Consider the following 23,440-nt stretch of genomic DNA (forward strand, 5'->3'; position numbering starts at 1 on the left):
CTTCCTAATAACCCATCTTGATAATGCCTAAACTAGACAAGCTAAAGTATAAACCACATAAAAACAAAGCACTTATATATGTTTTTTCCTGGATCTTATCAGCAGAACTTTCCCTTTCTTTGTTTATTTATCTCTATTACTCTAGGTTATATGTATGTTTTATTAGATTTTATTAACACAGTTTTCCCTTGCTTTCCTTGTTTTCTTCTTAATGCTCTAGGTTTTGTTCGATTGCGCTGAAAGTATGAAATCGACTCCTGTGTTAAGTATATGATGTTTACAAATTCATTGTTCACAATGGCTCCTAGTATCTTCTACATTTCTAGTTAACATTGATTCAATCTCTTTTACCTCTATTGCTGTATGTTCGTTTGGTGCCGAAGGGATTGTAAAGCCGGCAATCAGTAGATCAATCATTCATTGACTTTTCTAGCAGTATGATGGATTTCACTAATAAAAATGTTAGTTTTCGAGTTTGGACAATTTATTGGGATTGAAATTTTTTTGCCTTACATTTTACAGTAATAAAAATGAATTGCTGGAACTATCATTTCAACGAGTTTTATCATCATCAAGCAAAAAACAGCTAAAATATAATTTTTGAATTATCTCTTGGACCCGAGGTCTCATCGTTCCGATTTGGTCTGGCCTGTATTGTTTCAGGGTATGGACATGGACATTAAATTTTTGCTATGGGCCAGCCTGTTAAGCGAGTACCGGTAACTTGTGATTATTACAAGTAACACATAGACCGGAACGTGAAGAAAAGGAAAAAGGTAGCCCACCTCTTAAGGATCTTACTAGTGTTCAAATTCGGTTATATCTTGACCAACGCCTTTCCCGGGTTTTTCCGTCAAATCTCACTCTTTCTCTTTCTAAAAATAAGTCGTTATTCCCTTTCCCCTTTTCCCCTACCAATCCATTCTAATCTCTGCATCTTCCCCTTCACAAGAAACTCTTACTTCCTCCTCCTCATGGTATGAATCTGCAAACCCTAAAAACTGTTTTAATCAAATTCTTCTTATTAGGTGTTTTGTGTTTCATACATTGTAAACATCGAAACATCCAAGTCTGGATCTGAATGGATATTCTTGTAAGATGCCTTGTTTGAACTTCCTTTGTTTTGATTTTTAAAATTGATTTTGTTTCTGGGCTTGATTTAGTTAGATAGGGTTTGTGATACTCTTTTTCTCTTTTGGGATTTTGATAGGGTTTGTTTTTGGTTAGATTGGATACATGTTTGACTACTTCTCTACTTGTTTAGATTTTATTCCTGTCTGGTTATTTAATCGTGTTTTTGATGACTTAGGTTTAGTTAGTTGAAAGATTTGTGATGCTTTGATTTGGGGATTTTTTTTGGTTAATTCACCTAATTGGTAGGAAAGAAACACATTCTGGACTCGCTTCATGGATTGTTAAGCTTTTCGATTTTACATACATCAAATTAGGGTTACTTTTACACCTATGAAATTGGAATTTTGTTGAATGTGATAGACCTGCAGCATAATTTAACCACAGCATTGATGTTGATTGTTGACTATTGATTTCTAATCCATGTTTTTCTTTTGGATTTTTTCAGTACTAATTCTTGGCTTTGACAGTGATTAGATTTCAACCAAGCAAAGCAGCTAAGTGTGAAGAGACAAGTATAAGGTTCTGTCAGATAGAATCATAAGTTTGATAAACGGTCGGAGAGCAGTTTGGAACAATTAATTTTGACAGTGGCATTAGAAAGTGGATGCCACTGTTGATTAAGCTGAAAACTGTTGGCGTGGACATTGTGATCCAGAGAATGGTTCTCTATCTTCTTTATTAGAAACTAGTGAGTTTTGTGATAGAGAAACCGTGTTTTACTGAGATGGATAGCAAGGAAGATAATTACTTGGCAGAAGGTGTGGATCGTCTCCAAATTGTTGCCGAGGATGTGGATCCCTCTATTTCCCCGTTAAAGATTACCATGTCACCAAAGTCTCCGAGGTCTCCTAAATCAGCTCATGGAAAGCATGTTACGAGCAAGGGGAGCCCAGTGAAGCATGATAGGCATTCACATTCTCCAAAAGATGGACGCCCCAAGAAAGGTAACATGTTAATAATGCATATAGATGGAATTTTATGAGTGTTGATATGATTAGGTATACCACAGCCTATGCAGAGAGGAAGTAATGTAGTTAGGGAGTCCGATCAGTTTTGCTAGTTGTTCTTCATACAAGCATCAAAGACAGCTGCATCAGATCTTATAGTCTTCTTTGGAAGCCAAAAAAAACTGTTTCAGACATTAGCCTGACTTCACTTGCTGTCTGCTGTCAATGTCAACCTCACACATGAAAGGGCTACTTTGTGCAGCCTGCTGTTGTTTAGATTTATGTCCACTTCTAGTTTATTATCTGACTTGCCTCTGGGTTGCTTCGTTTAATTCTTATTTCCTTATAGTACCATTTAATGACCTAATGCGGTGTTGTCATTGCAGGTGGATCAGGCGGAAAGGGAACATGGGGAGGCATACTTGAAACAGGAGATGATAACACTGTTGATCCAAACGATCCCAACTATGATAGTAATGAGGTATTTTCTTTTAGTTAGTTTAAACTATTATGCCTGTTTGTTATGTTTTGTTAGGCTTTTTTTACCGTGGACATCAAATCCATAATGTGCAAACTTTTTCGTATTAGGTATATCGGTACTTGTGTTTTTGAGTTGTTATGAAAGCAATTAGAAGTAAACTTATTTTAATTACTTGCCAGGATAACAGTCATTCAAACACAACAAAACCACTTGGCGTTTTTGATGAGTACAAGAAGAAGGCTACTGTAATAGTAGAGGAATACTTTGCTACAGATGATGTTGTGTCTACTGCAAATGAACTAAGAGAACTTGATATGCCAGAATATCATTATTATTTCGTTAAGAAGCTTCTCTCTATGGCAATGGATAGGCATGCCAAAGAGAAAGAAATGGCTGCTGTGTTATTATCTACACTTTATGCTAATGTGATCGATCCACCACAATTTTACAAAGGCTTCAGCAAATTGGTCGAATCAGCAGATGATTTGATTGTAGATATACCGGATACTGTAGATGTTCTTGCGTTGTTTATAGCTAGGGCAGTTGTTGATGACATACTTCCTCCAGCATTTTTGACAAAACAGTTGGGATCGTTACCGAAGGACTCGAAAGGGGTTGAGGTTATAACAAGAGCTGAGAAAAGCTATTTATCAGCTCCACTTCATGCAGAGATCATTGAGCGCAAGTGGGGCGGAAGCAAGAACAAAACCGTTGAGGATGTGAAAACTAACATAAACAATCTGCTTGTAGAATATATAGCAAGTGGTGACAAGATGGAGGCTTTCAGGTGCATCAAGGATTTGAAAGTTCCTTTCTTCCATCATGAGATAGTCAAACGGGCTCTTATACTGGCAATGGAAAGGCGGGCCTCCGAAGATCGTCTCCTTGATTTGTTGAAGGAAGCTGCTGAGGAAGGTTTTATTAATTCAAGCCAAATGACAAAAGGTTTTGGCCGTCTTATTGACACAGTGGATGACTTATCTCTTGATATTCTTAGCGCAAGGGATATTCTGCAGTCCTTGATATCCAAAGCAGCATCTGAAGGTTGGTTATGTGCTTCATCTCTAAAATCTCTGAGTTTCCAAAAACAAAAGCAAATAGAAGATGACACTGCCAGGGTTTTCAAGCTCAAGGCCCAGTATATTATCCAGGAGTATTTCTTGTCAGGTGACATATTAGAGGTGATTAGTAGCCTTGAATCAGAGAAGTACAATTCTTCTTCTGAACTAAGTGCTATGTTTGTGAAAAAACTAATAACTATAGCAATGGATCGTAAAAATAGAGAGAAAGAAATGGCATCTGTATTGTTATCATCGTTATCCTTGCCAGCAGATGGTGTCATAAATGGTTTCCTGATGCTAGTTGAATCTGCCGATGACACTGCCTTGGATATTCCAGCTGTTGTGGAGGATCTTGCAATGTTCTTAGCTAGGGCAGTTGTTGATGAAGTTTTGGCTCCACAACAATTAGAGGAGATTGGATGCCAATTAACGGGTCAAGACTCAATAGGAAGTAAAGTACTTCAAATGGCGAGGTCAGTGCTCAAGGCTCGACTTTCTGGGGAGCGGATCTTAAGGTGTTGGGGTGGAGGTGGGAGTAGCAGGCCTGGATGGGATATTGAGGATATTAAAGATAAGATTGGAAAACTCTTGGAAGAGTATGATTCAGGTGGTGAGTTACGAGAAGCATTCTGCTGCATAAGGGAGCTAGGTATGCCATTTTTTCACCATGAAGTTATCAAGAAAGCGCTGGTAGCAGTTATGGAGAAGAAGAATGAAAGATTGTGGGGTTTACTAGAACACGGTTTCTCCGTAGGAGTCTTTACTCCAGATCAGATGATGAAAGGTTTTGGGAGAGTTGCGGACTCTCTTGATGACTTGGCTTTAGACGTTCCAGATGCTGAACAACAATTTACACGTTATGTGGAACGAGCCAAAGCTGCAAGTTGGTTGGACTCTTCGTTTCCTGCTACACGATACGTAATACAAACTGGTGCTTGTTCTTGAGATTTTGGAAGCATATCGAGCGTGGTTTGGTCTTTAAACTCCTGCTGCATTTTTCATGTTTTCCTTTTCCTGAATCTCTGTACTTCTCTTCTCCCTATCCGATATTTACTTTACTTACAGTAAACTATATGTTTCTTTGCATGATACAATTTTTTTTTCCTGAATGAAAAAACTTTACTTGCACAACTTTGATTTTAGATATGGCTTAGGCTTGGTGAACAGAGAGACAAGGCTATGACTGAAATTATGTGTTGACCCTGGTCTATGTTTGAGGCCGTATGCGGGAACGCAACTTTAGAACTCATTTATACCCGTAATAACCAACTTGCAAAATGGATTTCTTTATCATAAAGAGATTCCTGCAATACTCTAGCCGTGACTAGTGGATATGCTTATCATAATTTATGATAGAGAATAACATACTCCCTCCGTTTCAAAAAGACGACTCTATACTCTAGCCTTGACTAGTGGATATACTTACCATAATTTATGATAGAGAATAACATATTCTCTCTGTTTCAAAAAGACTGTTCCCTATTCCATTTTTATCAAATTATGTCCAGCTTCTGTTTATAGTCATATATTTCCAATAAACTTTCTAGTATCCTGTATCCCCTCAAATTTTTTATAATCACAAATTCGTTTTTAATATCTCATTCATTTAAAAAAGTTATCCAATTTAGATGTAAATTACATACTTTGGGTTGGTAACCTAGCAACAAGCTGGGCTCCAACACCTTTTTGAATAGCAATACATAATCTATGAAAAAATAAAGCTACCAGTACCAATATCACTACTAGCATCATTACTAACTAAGCAGTTCTTCATACGCTTAAAAAAACATAAAGTATCCTCTCCTAGTTCCCCTAAGGTAGAGAAAGCTAAAACACCAAGACCATATCCAAGTGAAACACACTTATCCAAGTATTTAGTGTGTTTTCGTGCAACAACATTAGAAATAGCTTTGCCAGGAACAAAAGAGCGAATACCTTCACCTGTGAAGGGAGAGACCCATGTAACATCCATGTAAAATATTAAATAAATATTAAATTAAAGAGCGAATATTTAAATAAATATTAAATAAAATAAAATATTATTAAATAAATATTAATAATAAATAATATTTATTAAATATTAAATAAATATTAAATAAATTTTTAATAATAAATATTATTAAATACAATATTTAATAATTAAATAAATATTAATTACTAAATAAATAATATTAAATAATATTAAAAGTGGTGTTTCTGTGAAAGAGGGATCTCTTTGTTCAGATTGTTAGTTCCGTGGAATTGAAGTGGAATTCGTGGTGGCTTTTCTCCGTAGATTCACTTAGGGTTTTTAGCGAATCGAATTTCTCAGTTTGTTGAATGTGAGTTAGTTGAATCAAGGAGTTGATTTGATTAGAGTTTTCTTTGATTGAAAGTGGTGTTTTTGTGGAGTGGGGTGTCGCTGTTCAGATTGATAGTTGCGTGGTTTTGAAGGTGAATTCGTGACGGGTCTTGTGATATGGTTTCAAAGGAATCAATTAGTTCTTCGTTCTCAAAATTCTATTAGGGATTTTGAAGTCTGGTTTCTCTCAGGGGTTGAAGCCTTGATTTTCTCAGTTTGAAGAGGGGGTTTTTCATTGGTTGAAGCAAGAGTTTCAGTGGGTAGAGATTTCTTAAGGAGTTTAACCACCACCTGAGTTCTGTAAGTGGTTTCTTTAACATGGTTTTTCTTTGTCTGTAAGTGTTGTTCTGATTTCTTAAGGAGTTTAACCACCACCTGGTTTTGTAAGTGGTTTCTTTACTCTGGGGGTTTATTATCACAGATTTTCATAGAGGTGTTAGTAAAAATCAATTTTGAGTTTTGATTTTTTTTGTTGTGAAAGTGGTTGTTGATACAGCAGTAGGGGTGTGTGGGTTCAAGTTTCAGGGTTAGCACATTATAGTAATTGGTTTGGTTTTATGCTTTTTGAATGTTTCCACATAATTAGAAGTGTTGTAACTCCAATTGCTCACTTCTGTTCTTTGAGAAAGGTTTAGTTAAGCAGTCTCTTTGAGTATTTTTAGTGTGTGGGGAGTTTCCTGTAGAAGTTTGAAGGTTTTGTTGCAGTAAGGGGGTTTTCCCAGTGGGAAGGTATTCTTTCAACATCTTTGGAAGTTTTCCTGTGAAGGTTTGTTGTTTTTGTCTTAATTAGTGGGTCAATGAATGGCATTTTAAGTTTTCGATTGGGGTTTGCCTAATTTGAATCCTTAATATCCCATTCCTTAACTTCTAGTTGGCCCTGTTTCTTTGTTTTGTAACTGTGAAGATTTAAGAGTTTGTGAAGGTTATACTATTGAATTAGTCTGAGTGTGTTTTGTATGAAGGAGGTGTTTCAGTGCATATCAGAGTTTCTTGTATTTCAATATCAATGTCTACAACTCGATCTGCAACCTCATACACTCCGAGAATTCAACACATATATGAAGATGAAGTCGTGGATTTTACATCTTGTTCGTCGTCGTTGCCTCAGACTTCATCCACCTCATCTCAGAATGGTAAGGTTCCTTGTATCTTGAGTACTAACAAACCGACCATGACCAATGGAGGACGTATTCAGTGTCCTTTCAAAAAATTTGATGGGTGTTCTAATGGGACTGGTGGTAATGGATACAGCAAGTCGGGTTTTTACAGGCATTTGTGTGATAAACATCTACCAAATACAGATTGTCAACATGCTTGCAGGGAGAGAATCAAATCTAGCAAAATAGTTTATGAAGCTTGGAAACGAACACTAAATCAGTTGCAGATGTGGTTGTGTGCGCCATGTATGCATATACAGGCTTGGAAGAAATCATGTGTGTCTCATGTAGGTGATGTCACTGTTGGACCACTTACTGGTAATTCTATGGAATTCATGGAATTGTCAAACCTCTTGAAACCCCTGACACAATTCTATCAGTTGTGCGAGATGACGTCACAGATGTTGTCCTCAACTTAGATTTACTAAATATTGTTTATGAGAAGCGGTCACAACCATTGCTAGCATCCCCCCACCCTGCAGGCTTCATTTTTCAAGGACTTTAAAGATCGCTTTGGATAAGGTATTATCTAATCCTACAGATTTAGCATCATGGTTACAACTTTTACTATTGCCAATATGCACCTTAAATCTTTACATGCCTAAGAACTCAAGGGAAGAGAGGGCTCGAATTAGAAAGAAGCTCAGATGGATAGTATCCACCAAGCTTTAGTTCAGTGGAAGGAAAGTGATGGGTGTGTTCATCTCATTGAACAACTTTTGGCTGAATCCGAGAAGAGTCATCAAGTCTGTAAATCAAACAAGAAGAAGAAGTATAACCTTAATGTGCAAGCATGTAAGAATAAATTGAGTCAAGGACGTTACACTGCAGCTGTAAAGGTCTTATCCTCCGATGGTATAGCTATGGACAATGTAGACACTCTACAAGAGCTTATCCAGAAACACCCAAATGCTCCACCACCATATATCCCCCTTGAACCAGTTGAAGCTGCTGCTTTGTATGTTGATTCTAAAGCTGTCCTTGATGCCTTGAAGAGTTTTCCTGAAGGAACGGCATGTGGCAGAGATGGGCTTAGGGCTAAGCATCTCTTAGATGCTTTGATTGGTGCGGCTGCTGCGAGTGATGAGCTTTTAGCATCCATTACGGGGGTAGTCAATTTATGGTTGGCTGGACAATGTCCATCTGCTTTAGGGGAGTACATTGCGAGTGCTCCCTTAACTCCTCTTCTCAAGCCTGGAGGTGGGCTATGGCCAATTGTTGTTGGTACAATTTGGCGAAGATTATTTTCGAAGCTAGATGCTAAATCAGTTTGTAAGGATCTGTCTTTATATCTAGGGGATCATCAGTTCGGGGTTGGGGTTTCCTGTGGAGCAGAAGGTATTCTTCACGCTGCTAACAGGCTTTTGGAGATGAAAGGTACACAAAATACCATGTCCATGCTTCTAATTGACTTCTCTAATGCTTTTAATATGGTTGATCGAACCAAGTTAATTCAGGAAGTTAGACTTAGATGCCCTAGTATCTCCAGATGGGTGGAGTTTTCTTATGCATCTCCAGCAAGACTTTATTATAATAAGGTTGTACTTTCATCTGCTTGTGGGGTCCAACAAGGGGATCCGTTGGGTCCTCTATTATTTTCCTTGGTTCTTCACCCTCTAGTGAACATGATTTCAGGACAATGCAAACTGGATTTTCATGCATGGTACCTTGATGATGGTACCATTGCTGGTGATAGTATGGAAGTAGCTAAAGCGCTGTCGATAATTCAGGCTGAAGGCAATAGCCGTGGGCTACATCTTAATGTTCGCAAGACAGTTATTTTGGCCCTGCGTTGATCCTAGAAGTCAAGATGATGGAGTCTTTCCAGCTAGCATTAGTATACCTACTCATGGTGTTAAGATGTTGGGAGGGCTGGTGAGTTGTAATCTACAGTTTTGCAGTGACCTTGTGAAGCATAAAATTGATAAAACTTTACAGCTCATGGAGTCTGTAAAGCAATTACATGACCCGCAGAGTGAGTTATTACTATTACGTAGTTGCGCAGGTGTTTCAAAGTTGTATTTCGATCTGAGAACTACCCAACCTGAGGCTCATCAACAAATTATTTCTTGTTATGATCATCCCTTGACACAGTTTCTGCAACATATTGTTACAGGAGATGGTGCAGGGTTTGGGCTCCTTCAACAACGTATTGCTACACTTCCAATGAAGGATGGGGGTTTGGGAGTTCACACGATGGAAGATACGAGTAAATACTGCTTTCTTGCTTCTTGTTAACAAACAAGAAACCTGCAGGAGATCATCCTTAATCTTCCACTTGAATCTAAGCCAAGCCTTTGCTTTCAGCGTGCCTTGTCACTATTCATGCAGGTATGTGAGCTGTGTTCTTTCAATATCAACACTATTACCACACTTCCTATGAAATCTTTGGCAATACAGTATTTTGAGGTTGTTAAGAAAGATATGCCTTCCAAATTTTTTATGTCAGAACGTGATACTATACTTTGGCAAAGCAATAGGCTTGATCACGCTCAGGATTACCTCAAAGCTATACCAATATGTGGTCTTAATCAGACACTTGGGACTCGTCAATTCAGGGCAGTTGTTAGTTATAGACTTGGAATACCTATGTTTAATACTATTGATGTTTGTGCTTGTTGTAAGAGGAAAATGGATGTTTATGGTGATCATGTTCTTCATTGTGCAAGTGAGGTGGGCGTAAAGTTTAGACATGATTTTGTTAGGGATATTGTTTCGGATATATTTTACAAGGATGGAGTTCTAGCTAGAAAAGAGGTCAATCTTGGGCTCTCATCGGATGATGGTAAGGATTTGAAACCGACCGACATTCTTGTATGTAATTGGGTTAACATGCAAGATTTTTGTTTTGATGTTACGGGTGTTTCACCTTTTTCCGGTATTCATGGTCGAACTTTCGTTCCGGGTGTCGCCATTTCTAATGTTATTTCACGCAAGAGGGCTAAATATTTGGATAAGGTATCTACTCATGGGTTTGGTTTTGGCGTTCTTGATTTCTCCACTTTAGGCGAACTTAGTGAAGACATGGTGTTTCTTTTGAAGAGGTTGAGAAATTGTATAGCTAATTATGATCTCAATTACAAAATAGGTAATTCTTTTTTTTATAGATTAGGTATTTCAATTCAAAAAGGTGTAGAGGTTCAACTTGTTGCTAGGTTGCCCTCTATCGACATTGTACCTTGTATTTGATTCTTTTGTTAATAATAATAATAATAATAAATAATAATATTAATAAATAATATTAATATAAATAGTAACAATATTAATTAATAATATTAAATAATGTTTATTAAATATTAATTATTAAATAAATATTTAATAATTAAATAATATCAAATAAAATATTAAATAAATATTAAATAAAATATTTAATAATAAATATTAAATATGAACCCCTGTAACATCCATGTAAAAGAGCGAATACCTTCACCTGCGAATACCTTCACCATGCAAACATCCTTGCCATTTTCCCAGTTAAGATTTAGTGTTTTTAATGAGACCGGATTTAAAATATTAAATAAATTTATATAAGGGGTAAGATCCGTTGATATGGTTATAATGACATAATCTCGACATGACGACGCCATTTTTTCTAAAAAATCTAAACAACGATGAATTTGAAACTAAGATTTTGGGGACACGTTCCTCATATGAAACTCTACATTCCTACCAAAATGAGAGTGGTCTGAAATACGAAACTTCTTCATCCACACATTTTAATTTCAACGGTTAATCTTCAACGGCTGGTATTCAAAATGGTAGATGGTGGTCTTATACATCTCGAAATGCTCACATTTTTTGTTGGAATGTAGAGGCTTATATAAAGAAAATGTCACCAACAAATTAACTTCAAAATCATTGCGGGTTGTGCTCAGTAGAAAAATGGCACTAAAATGTCAAGATTATGTCATTATAACCATGTCAATGGATCCTATCCCTTTATATAATTAAGGAAACAAATATATCCTTAATTCTTTTTAAGAGAATATATATTTGGCAACAAAAATGAAATTTCTTATAAAGTTTTTACTACATTAATTTGATATCTTTTCATTTCCTTTTATACTTCGTATTTATAATCCTAACAATTTTAGGTAGTTTTTATTACTAGCATTTTAATTAAAATAAATAGGTAAGTAACTAAGGGTATTCAAGTAAAATATTATGGTCTCCTTAATATTTTGATAAAATCAAAGTGGACAGTCTATTTGAAACGGAGGGAATAACAAATATCAGTCATCATTAAATGTGATTGGATCCTCAAATTGAATTGTCATATTGTTGCAATCCTCTTAATATCTTCTACAACTTGAATATTGAACAAAAGAAATGGTGAAGGGTTTATAGACGAACCCGCCGTCCATTAATGGTTTAATTCGAGGAAAATCGGCCTCCAACGATTACCTCGGGTGTAATCAGACTCCCAACTAGAGAAGAACTCTAATTATAATTTTTTTTTACTGGATAAGTACTTTATTGAGATTGGACTCTTTAAATAGAGTTTAGAGGGCAGTTACATAATTATATTACACGTACAAATAATCCACTTCGCCACAATTCTAAAACACCAACCAATCAATCAACTCTAGTTCAACTGCCTATTAATTAGGCACACTAATATTATCACACTTAACTAAGAAAACTAATCTTAATTAACAAAAACAAAAGTAGTAACCGTAACATTCCATCTCCCTAAGAGAAAATAGCTTTGTTCTCGTGGTTATGCTTTTTCATAACTTTATCACCACGATTTCAGCAAATAACAAGGTGTTTAAAATCTTCAAAATCCTATATAACCTCTTCAACTCCTTTCCACGGTTCTTGAGTTTGAACTAGAAGATCAGACATTTTTTTTTACCTTTTGTTATACGGTATTTGGCCCATGAATGTGCGGTCCATTAGATGACTAGGTTTTCCCTTACATGTATATAAAGAACATTATGTGTATGTAATATACGATGCCTCTTTATTAATAAGAAGTTCTTCTCATTCTCTAATTGTTACTCCAACACGTTATCATGCAAGAAGCTATACAGCAGAGCGAGATTGGATCGGTTGAGTTTTTTTTTTTCCATTTATGCTTTACCAGGTATTTCTTTTGAACAAACAAATTTTGTTTCATAGCATATATCAGGGTTCTGCGAGAGCATGATTATTAAACATAGAGATTTAACCGTTAGATTTTCATGAAAATTTAGTATGTTCTGCCCAATTGGTCGTTATTTACTCTGTTAACATTTCAAGGGATTTTTAATAAAATGTCCATGTGGAGAAATGCATTTAAGAAAATGCCCACGTTTTTTTCATTATATATTTTTCATGCCCATGTCGTTTGCTTTTCCGTCAGGGTCTACTGGATGGTCAAGTTTCATTGAGAAAGTCAACAAGAATATGGCGTTATTACCTATCTACCCTTACCAAATCCTAACATTCTAAGCTCAAAAGAGAAAAACGATTCCTAAGCTCTAAAAATCTTAAACATTAGAGAAAGAGGACATGAAGCTCTGTCCGAACGACGAAATGTATAGTTTGGGAAACCATATCCAGTAAAATCAAGACTCACATCAAAATTAAAGAAACCCACATCAACAATAGGATCAAATTGCTGGAAATCAAGTAAAATAAACAAATCGCGGACCTAATTTACAAAATCGCGTCAATTGGTTTCTAAATTTATTTTTGTCTTCAACAAAAATTGTTCATCTCTTCTTCTGTATGCACTTGGAAAGGTGAATTACAAGGATGAATTAATTGAAGGATTGAAGAGAAATTGGTGGAATAAGACAGGTAGAAACCAAGTCTACTGTGTGCTAACATTATAGGGAAGAAAACAAGTCTTTTAATCCACTGATGGTGTTATCATCGATTCAATTTTGTGATGAATGGAGATGAATGATTGTGATTTTAGAGTTCTGTCGGTTTAGCATTATTGGGTAGTTATGAAATTCGAATTTGCAGGTAAAGAAGATGCGATAAATTGAGGTGCAAACACCAACAGTTGACACCTCTTCATCACCAGAAACGCGCTTGGAAGGTGCTCGACATAATTCTCAAACCAGTTCCGGGAAAAAACAGACGGTTAGCATCAATATACGGGAGACAACTAATGTCGAGCGCTTGGAAGGTGCTCGACATATTTCTGGTCATCGTCGGGTAAATCTTAATTTTTTATTTGATATTTTTTCTTTTCATAAACTTAGAGATGTGGTAAATCATCATACCAGAAATCACCTGGTTGTTTGGTTGTTACATCTTTATGATCATAATGATGGTATGAGACTAATTCTAATATTGGTATTATTATTTAAAGCAGTATTCCTATTTGAAGTTGGGAGGAAATGAGGTTTCAAGAATTTGGAGTGCTGGCATCACATGATAGTTGATTTTGAGTAATAAAGAAGGATGCTAGTGCGGATTTTTGTTTAATTTGAGAGTTGATTGTCTTAAAGATTTTGGATTATTAATTTATTAATGATATTTGATTGTTGATGCACATTATATTTTGGAATGAAATTTTGTTTGTATATTTGTTGTTGAAGTACAGTGATTCCCTAGGATTTGATTTTAGGAAAAATGAGGAAGAAGATGAGCAGCAACGATTTGAGTTTGCTCGGCACTGAGCCACACTCCTAATTTAAACTGACTCGTTGTTCCAACTCGGTCCGACCCAACTGCTTCGAGGGTTGTAATGTCTTTTGAGATGACCAATTCAAGGCCACCTGTCCTTTAACGGATGTTAACAGTTTTTTCAAAAAAACCGGGATGGAAAAGCAAACGGCATGGGCGTTAAATATATAATGAAAAAAATGTGGGCATTTTCTTTAATGCATTTCCCCACATGGGTATTTTATTAAGAATCCCAAATTTCAATCAAGTCGGAATATGATGCAATCTCCAAATTATGATTTTAGTTTATCTTTCTTCGTTCAGAAAATCCTAATTATAAAAACTTTGGTTTCGTATAATTCTAACTGTTGGATTATTCTGTAATGTTTATATGTGGTATATGTTATCCTCATGGAGATACTGTAAGACTTTCATAAAGTTCCAACCATGGAAAGTACTCCAAAGTACGTGATATTTCATGTTGTGTCCACAGAAACGTGAATCAGAATAGTCATACGGCGTCATAAATATCTTCTTATTGAGCCGTTGGATGTCTTTAAAATTTTAATATGTTTTTCGAAACATTGTGATGAATCTACTGTAAAAATGTCATCATGATCGAATGATGATGCATTTATCTGTCGATCAGAACAGTTAAAAGAAGAATTTTGTCAATTTTTAAGGTTAACGATATGTTCTGAGCTCATATGTTAATAGTTTCAAAATATTATCAATGGGCCTTAATATTTCATATATAATGGACATATGTTTATATTCATTAACCATGACCTTTCAACCCAATGGACTGGGTCTTGACCAAATAGTTGACCATATTTTGACTAAACCAATTCGGCTCTAATTAGACCTTTTGAACTCAGAAGTACTTGAGCACCATTAAAGAGTCTATGATGTGGAAGTTTGTGTGCACAAGTAAAATACTTTCGTCACAAATTTCTTCAACTTGTAAAGATACACCTTTCAAAGAGGAAGCCTTACCTCCAACGTTTCCAAGGCGACATATTAACTTCAGACGATGTAATGCTTTGAAAGAAGTTTGTCAAAACATTCATTTTCCCCCAAATTTGAATGTTCAGTGGGATGTAATACACTTGTTAGACTATAATGAGTTAATAACTTTGACAATGATATGTTGTAATTAAAATCACACCTCACGCTTTGTGTAAAGATACTCACAAAAGTTTCCATGAGTCAAAGATGTAATTCTTGCTCCAGTAGTAACTACAAAGTAAATGTATCTACCTATAATGGGACAAAGATGTAATTCTGACTCATACAAAGAGAGTTTCAAATCTTGGTATAAGCATTTTACTGAGAATGATACAAGCGTTGTAATGCGTATCATATATTAGTAGTCAACTGCAAGAGATATAGGGAGTTTAAACAAACATTATATTCTTGGAGAAGGTCATGCCCTAGACATCAACATTAATGGCAACAAGAAATTTTCCAAGTCAATATACTTACCCATTTTTTTCTTACCTTTATTCAATCAAATTTGTATGATTAGATTCTATATTTTGATCCTAAAATGTTGTTTACATGATAGTTTGATATATATTTCATTAGCTAAAATAAAGAAAAAAATTTCGCGAAGAATTAAATTCATTGTCTGCACTTATGGAATGAAAATTATATCATTTTCATGAGATTTAAATATTCTAAAGAACTTGAGATATACTCAAAAGTACTTGAGTTATAAGGATCATTCGTACATTATGATGAAAAGTATATCATCTTCATGAATGGTAACACTCTAAAGTAAATGAGACAGATTTTTTTTTTTGTTACGTAATAAGGTCACACCACTTATTACACGAAACTCTTAAGGAATTTAAATTAGTTGTTGAACTATTTCCTTATAATGTGACAACAAGGATTGGATCATCGGGCGCATTGCTCAAATTTTGTTTCCAAGATGGAACAAAGATTAAAAGTCACGAAAGCTCTATATGTAAGAGAGCTAATCACCTTGTTAGATTCCAAAGAAACCCATGCAAATGGATATCATGTGTAACCTCACAATGATGCTAATGTAATTTCTTGCATATTTTATAGTCTCTAATATATTTGAAAGGCAATATATTTCAGAGAAACTAATGAGTCAAGTCAATCTAGTGAAATGTAAATCACTATAGTATTTGGATTATTGAATCCATATGACTCCGACGATGAAATGTTGGGAATTGACTCATACAGTCTTTGGACATAACCATAAAGCAAATTTGGTTGTGACATGATGATCGTTTTGAAATGACACATACGTACATCACTTTATTTGAGTGAACGAGACAACGGGAAAAAGATTGACAGAATGCGAAGTGATGGCATATCTCTCAATAAGTGTTTTCTAAAGTACTAGATGCACAACCCCCATTCCCATTGTGCTTTTAAGTAAGAAATCATATCACTCATTTTCCAAAGTCTTCAGTAAAACAGGATCGAGACCATCCTAAGATGCAAATGGAAAACAATCCATATCTTTATCTTTTAATGAAATGAAATGATTTAGAGTTTTCCTTATGATGTCTTATATTGAGTTCTTAGATTTACTTGGGTGTGGTTGTAGGATTTCCTGCAACTACAGAAACCATCAATCATCTCTTCATTCAATTCCCTTTAATTCATGTTGTTTGGATGTTCTTCATGAATGAGTTTCAAAGGGATTGAGTCATCAGCGAGGATGTTAGAGACTTGTTTACCGTTTGCTGGACTCGCAGTCTCACTGAGAACGATAGGATTTTGTGGAAACAGAGAAATAAATGTATTTTCCAAGATTCTGATTACCTACGGGAAAATTTTATCAAGAAGATTAAGGCACTCTTACTCTATTGGACTTCTACAACCATATCTTTCAGGGGCATTACTTTTCAGAATCTGCACTATAACTGGGGTACTGTAGTGAATAGGCAATAGTGTTTCTTTATACTCAATTTTGAGTCAGTCCTGTTCATTTAGGTTCTCAGTACCAACTTGTCTTTACCAACTTGTCTTTTAACCTACAAAACTTTTATTTTTGTAGCGGCTCTGTCGACTGGAGTAAGTTGATTTGGTCCCTTTTCTCTCTTCGACTGGAGTAAGTTGCTTTGGTCCTTTTTCTCTGATACCGTACAACATGCACACTTCATTGCAAAAAAATCTTAATTGCTTCCTTTCCCTCTTTTTAGTTTTCTTAGAATTATATTCTTAGTTAAACTCTGTTTCTTAAGTTAGTCTTTATTTCTTTGTTCAGTTTTCTAGTCGGTTAACTCAAAGTCTATTTATATCGAGTCTTGTTTCCGCTTACAGACACAATTATTATTATTATTCATCAATTGCTTCAAAGCTTATTACTTATCAACTTCTCTTTTATTCCTACAACTTAAATTTCAATCTTATTTCGTATCTTTTCTTCTCATTCTCATCACAGCAATCTCTGAATTGCTTTCACCTCTATAAGTTCTACATGAGTTGGTATTCAGACCTATTTTCTTAGATTTTTATCTGTGATTCGATTCTTTACTACGCTTCCGCACCTCAATCTCAAACCTTAAATTTTTCAGAATTTTTTTTGCAATGACTAATCCTCTGGAGCAAAAAGTGGATACTCTCTCTATTGTTGTTGCAACTATTAATGGAAAACTAGCCACGCTCGAGGAGCTTCCTGCTCTAGTATCTGGATTGATGGATTTCCTTGGTATTCAACCCAGACACGAAGCTGAGTCTTCTAAACAAACTACAGAATCTTCAAAAAAGACTTTGGGTTTTGTTTACACAGAGGATATACCAGAGAGTTCTCACAAGAACAAGAACAAGGAAAAGGACGTTGTTAGTCATGAAACCAAAAAGCCAAAATCAAATTCAGAACATGACAGTGATGATGATGATTCTGTCGAAGAAAAAGAACATCAGAGATGGACTGAAGAACGACGCCTTCGAACTGGACCAAACTCTTATAGTTCTATGCCATAATATAAGTTGAAGGATGATATTCCAACCTTCAATAGAAGTTTCAGAATAGAAGAACTTTTGGATTGGCTTTATGAAGTTGAGGCCTTTTTTATTTTCAGTTTATGGATGTCCCCGAAGAATCAAAGGTAAAACTCGTAGATTACAAACTTAAAGGCGGTGCTGCTGCATGGTGAGAAAAGATTCTTGACGATAGAGTCAAATACAATAAACCTCCAGTACGTACTTGGACACGCATGCGTAAGTTGATTCGAGAATTTTTTTTGCCTCTGGATTACAAACAACAGCTTTTTGTAAAACTACAGAATTGTCATCAAGGAACTCGACCTGTAGAGGAATATGTTGCTGAGTTTTACAATTTAATTGCTCGCAATGAAATACATGAAACTGAAGAGCAGTTGGTGGCACGATTCATTGAGGGTTTGCACGGGGTAATTCAAAACAGCATGACACAGTCTGTGTTCACTATGGTAGAAGTCATTCAACAAGCCATCAAGATTGAGAAACGTCTTTTACGTACTTCTAGACTTCGTCAACCTCGTCAGACTCGTTAAGGTTCCAATTGTAGACCACAAAAAATTTTAGGTAACACTTATCGTGATAATTTTGTTCCTTCAGCTCAAAGTCATAGTTATTATGAATAAGATATTTCTCCACCTCAGCATCAATCACAACCACCCATTAATTTCACTTATTCTCAAACACCTCTACCTGCTAATACTTCACCTATTTTTTCCACAACCTACTGAGAGTACATCTATTCTTCCGACTCCACCCAAGTCTAAACCTATTCGTTTTTCTAACCGAAACCCACAACAGTTTCCTCCTCATTCCAAACCAACAAATATGTATGATAGGCACATTTTTGTGTCTTATATAATATCAATTGTATATATTATTAGTGCTCGATTTTATATTTATTATGGCTTTTTATGTCCCTGTAGGTATTTTTGGAGAAATAAGCTTTTGCGGCGAAATTGGCTAAAAAAGTGGTTTTTGCGCTCGTGGGAGAAAATTACTATACGGACCCTCGATTTTGGATAAGGGGTAACCTATTTCCAGACAGCTGCTAAAGGGAGAACATCACAGGATAGGGGGACACCCACCTTCTTCACGATTTGAATCAAAAAGATTTGGCGGGAAAAGATACCTCACGTCTGCAGATTTTGGACGTGAAGCTTTGGGCAGTTTTAAAGAGATTCAACACCGGAAATTGATTGGGATGGACTTTATATGACTTAACAAGTTCATTAGAAGCAATTGGACCGATCAACTTGGGCTAGAATAGCCGGGAATTGGAATCAAAGTCAAATAAGGAAACACGGCTTCATGGGTTCAAAATATGTTATTCAAGGATATTAAAGGCAAGTAAACTCTTTCCAAAGATACATATATATCTAAGGAAGAGTTTGAGATAAGTGGGAAAGCTCAGAAACGCGTGAAACAATTTATGGAGGGAATTATTGTCGTGACTGCCAAGGAAGGAAAGAAGAGATTTCGAAGCGATTTGGGAGAGATTTAATCGTCCTGTGGTGTATAAATAGGTTGCTGAGAGTCCTAAGAAAAAAAATACGAGGAGTTTGGGGTCAATAGGAGAGCTCAGGAGGCGTGAATCAAGAGATTTCAGAAACTATTGCTGCTGCTGCTGCTTCCATTGAAGAGCACGAAGAACACGAAGAACAGACTCCCAAAGATAGTCGTTCTTCGACTGTGACAAGGACAGACTCTCGCCAGTCTTAAAACAACAGCAACAGACGCACTTCTTTCCTATCGTTCTTCTCTGGACGCTTTCTGTGCGTCGCAGATTCACTCATTTTATTCTTTTCACTCTTTTAATCAACTTTTGGGCTATAAACATGTATTTTGAGCAATTGATTAATATGAGGAGCTAAACCCCAGCACTGGGACGACGGAGGAAACCCTATTTCACAATCACTTGGTAACTATAATTGATTCTTTATGACTTTTGCACTTGTTTTAATCGATTTATGATTTTTCTTGATTAGTTGTGATTTTGTTTGATGTCGCATGCTGGGTTTTAGGAACTTTTGATGCGTCATGCTTGTGATTTACATCTAATGCTTTATAAAATCTACTTTTGGCAAAGACAAAAGTCAACAAAAGAGATAGAATTGTTATGAGTCATTATATGAACCAATTGAATGTGATTAGTGGTGAAATCCTAAGTCTCAGTCTCTCTCGACATTGTGACAAACCTTTTGTATATATATTTTCTATTTTTATTTTAAGTCTATAACCCAATCTTATCAAGTCCGAGTTGAACGAACTTTACTACCATTTTCAAAACTACATCAATTTTTGGCGCCGCCGACGCGGATTTGTATTAGGTTTTAGGTGTTAGATTTATTTTATTTCTTTTAGAATTTTTGTTCTCTTTTACGCCTTTGGTATTTTTCGATTCTTTTCAGATTGGAGCGAAGCTACAAGGAAAGAAAAAAGTACTATAAAAGGAAAGCATCGCCAAAGAAGGAAAGAAGAGAGGAATCCGAAAGGAGTGAAGAAGAATATTTTGTATATAGTTATCTTGTTTTATTTTTAGAAACTGTAAATAGGGTTTTAGTTTTTGTAATTTTTCTTTTTATTTTTGGACACTTTTTGGACTGGACATTATTTTTTTAAAACCCTACAGAAGGGTTAAGATTAAATATAAACTGTTTGCAGGGAAGGACGACAGTTACAATACTGTCTCGGCCCCTAGGGTTCGTACACTGACATCGGAGTCGGTGGCCTGAGTCGACTTCAACGGTTCATCGCCCGTCTGGTACGGGAGGTAAGACTCTATCCACCCACGAATCCCCTGTTAGTGGGTTTTATTTTGTGATAACTCACACCCCTGCAAAAGAATGTCGAACTGGTATCACAATAGCCAATGCAACTAATATCCGACTGAGTTTCAAAATGGACGTTACAATTTTAACCATAGTGTGAATAGTGATTGGGAACATCAACCTTTTCAAGGTTACGGCTCATACCATGGTGAGCCCAATTACTATACACACACACACCGGTCATACGAGCAAGAAAATAAGGATTATTATAGTACTAGTTCCTCGTCTTTGGACAATATAATGAAAATGTTGAAAACTAGTCCCTATTATGATCCTTTTGAACCTGTTCTTCCTCTAGAAGAGTCTCTCAAACAATTAACTGAGAATACAAATAGGCTTGTGTTATAAATGAATAAACAAAATGCACCCATGAGTGAACCTTCTATACACGATACCATAAGGAAGTCATGTGAGTCGATTCAAAAGCTTTTATTAGAGGCCCAGAACAGAACTGCTCAAGATAGTCTTAATTTCCAATATAGTGTTTCCAATAGTACCCTTGAAAATGAGGATAGTTATTTGCATAATCAAGATGCCGAGGTTAGAATTGGTAACACTATTTTTTTAGATGAGGTTCAACCATTTTCATGTTATTATGATGATTATGATGAGGATAGTGCTGATGAAGAATTTGAAATATGTAGGCATAGTGATCAGGAATTTGTTACTCCAAATGAACTTTATGATGATAGTGTTATTTCTGGTTCAGATCCCGATAATTTCAATGATTATTCACCAATTCAAAAGGACGAGGATTTGATTAGAGATACCACTTCTTTAGATGATGTAGTATTTCCTTTTGATTACGAAGTCGATAATGGTTTAGAGGAACGAGTTTATTCTGAGAATATCGTTTTAGAGTCTAGCGATTTAGAAACAATGGTCTTAGACGAAGATAATGAACTCGTACAACTATTAAATATGGGTGAGGATGTGTCACTTGAGTATAACCTAGAAGAAGCAATTGACTATTTTCAGGATTCCAACGATCTAGAAATTAAGGAAATTGTAGCTAGTCTATCTAGAGATTCCCAAAACTCTAAGTTTGGGGGTGATTATCATTCTCCATGTGCCTCAACCATTTTACAAGATTATCTTCACACACGTTTTCCTGAACCTAGTGATGTCCATAAGGAAGTTCAGTTGTTAGAAACCCATCCTCTGGTTGATGAGGTTAGACCAGGCTATGATACCAACATCGACTTTGTTTTCCTACCAAATATTTTTCAACCAATTGTGGGAACGTATAAATTTCAGATGTGTCAATTATTTAGTTTTGAGACTAAACCTAATTACTTTAAGATATTAGGGTCGATACATTTTCTTAAGATTGACCACCAGTTTCATCGTGGTCGATTGTGTGAGTCAAAACTGATTGACTTTAAGGATCCTCAATTATTCAGGTTATTATTATGTGCTTTTAAATTTTTACTTGAGTTTCTTCAGACTCTAATACTTGAACCGGATATTAGCTTTGAGGAATTCCAACCCATGAAAATATTTAATTTGGACCCAGTTATAGAACCTGAACCTGAACCTGAACCACAGCTAGATGTAGTTGTCTTAAACAAGAAACTAGACAAGGGTGTGCTTTATTTGTTTATTTTCTTGACAGGCTGCAGATTCCTTTTATTTGTGATAGCTCTATTTGGTTTTGATGACCCACATAAATTTCGGATATTACTTTATGATTCTATGAGGTGACTAATCCTTTCTTAGTATGCTGAAGACTTTAAACTTAGAACTTCTTGGGAGGTAACCCAATATTCATGCGACACGATAATATCTTTCTTTGTCTCTTTTGCTTCAAATGGTAACAGTTTCTCCTTGTTCATGCTTTTAATTTCATCTTTAGAACATTGAGGACAATGTTAGATTTAAGTTTGGGGGTATGGGAGAAACTTTTTAGTTGCAGTATGAATAAATAAACTCCAGAACCTAGAAATTTATGCCTATTGAGGATTGCACTAACTAATCTAAGTGGATGGAAGCATTTTGATCGTAGGAGTTGAGGAACCAATCTGATTAGATGGCAACATCTAGAAGAGTCTATTCATAAAAGCACAGAGCTCAGGTGTTAGAAATAACATGATAGTTTCACCATATCTCGTTGAGTCCTTTTCACTTCTATTTTTATTTTATTTTGTTTTTAAACTATGTTTCTCTAAGTGATAGGTGGGGCCCACGATTCAAGTTGTTACCAATGCTAGGGTGAATTAGAGTGATTGAGATACCATGAAAAAGAAAGAAAAAAAAGTTGAAAAAAAAAAGTTGAAAAAAAAAAAAATAAAAAAATTTGAGACCAGACCATTTGACCAAAAGGAATAAATTCAATAAAGTCGACCACTGGTTCCCTTGTATATGCCAGTTGTGTTGACCTAGAGTTAGATTATCGACCACTGGTTTCCTTGTATATGCCAGTGTGTTGATATTAGTCAGACTAATATCTCAATCCATTAGGATAGGTTCATTTTTGCGGAGGCCTTCAGACAGATATGGGAAACGCCGTTCACTTAGTAAACATCAAAACCATCTATGTTTTTCTATATCCATCTTCTTGATCTATCCATGTGATTAGTTTTGACTCCGGATATTGATGTCCATAGTGCGACTATCTGAGTAGAGCTCTGTCACTTTATATGAATTTTAGTATGCTTGAGTGCAAACTCGTGTACAACAATTGGAATTTCGCATCAGGGTACTTCCTCCTGAAGTCAATAAGTATGTCAACCAAGGAGATTCTTTAGTGCCTTCCAAGGTTCTGCGTAGATAGATAAGGTCTGGAGTAATGGTTTTGTGGGTATATCTCTTGTAAGCCCTCCCGAGACCTAGGGGTTTAAATTCTTATTGCATACGATAAATGCAATCGACGATGCCTGCGACAGTGAGTTAGGATTT

At 35.8% G+C, this 23,440-nt stretch overlaps 1 protein-coding gene and 1 long non-coding RNA gene across 4 annotated transcripts; both read left to right on the forward strand.

Annotated features, from left to right (window-relative positions):
- The first annotated feature begins 838 nt into the window (after window positions 1-838).
- Window positions 839-4,707, forward strand: LOC113282794. Of its 3 annotated transcripts, none has more exons than XM_026531905.1 (4): window positions 839-1,093; window positions 1,602-2,078; window positions 2,468-2,562; window positions 2,742-4,707. In XM_026531905.1, exons 2-4 carry the CDS (start codon window positions 1,859-1,861, stop codon window positions 4,566-4,568), a joined length of 2,142 nt encoding a protein of 713 aa, XP_026387690.1. In that variant the 5' UTR covers window positions 839-1,093; window positions 1,602-1,858; the 3' UTR covers window positions 4,569-4,707. The 3 variants fall into 3 exon arrangements, with proteins under 3 accessions (XP_026387690.1, XP_026387683.1, XP_026387678.1); XM_026531898.1 differs by having other exon boundaries at window positions 839-977; window positions 1,580-2,078; XM_026531893.1 differs by having other exon boundaries at window positions 839-977.
- A 7,896-nt stretch (window positions 4,708-12,603) lies between these two features.
- LOC113327486 lies at window positions 12,604-13,609 on the forward strand. The gene is made up of 3 exons (XR_003348953.1): window positions 12,604-12,908; window positions 13,080-13,274; window positions 13,435-13,609. It is a non-coding gene; the product is annotated as an uncharacterized LOC113327486 (long non-coding RNA).
- The last annotated feature ends 9,831 nt before the right edge of the window (window positions 13,610-23,440 follow it).

Source organism: Papaver somniferum, chromosome 1 (genome assembly GCF_003573695.1).
Source record: "Papaver somniferum cultivar HN1 chromosome 1, ASM357369v1, whole genome shotgun sequence".
NCBI lineage: Eukaryota > Viridiplantae > Streptophyta > Magnoliopsida > Ranunculales > Papaveraceae > Papaver > Papaver somniferum.

What these genes read in the sequence shown, in the direction of transcription:
- LOC113282794 (XM_026531905.1), top strand. Translation starts at nt 1,859, where the DNA reads ATGGATAGCAAGGAAGATAATTACTTGGCAGAAGGTGTGGATCGTCTC. An exon ending in AGATGGACGCCCCAAGAAAG is followed by an intron (nt 2,079 to 2,467) that starts GTAACATGTTAA and finishes TTGTCATTGCAG; the next exon opens with GTGGATCAGGCGGAAAGGGA. An exon ending in CCAACTATGATAGTAATGAG is followed by an intron (nt 2,563 to 2,741) that starts GTATTTTCTTTT and finishes ATTACTTGCCAG; the next exon opens with GATAACAGTCATTCAAACAC.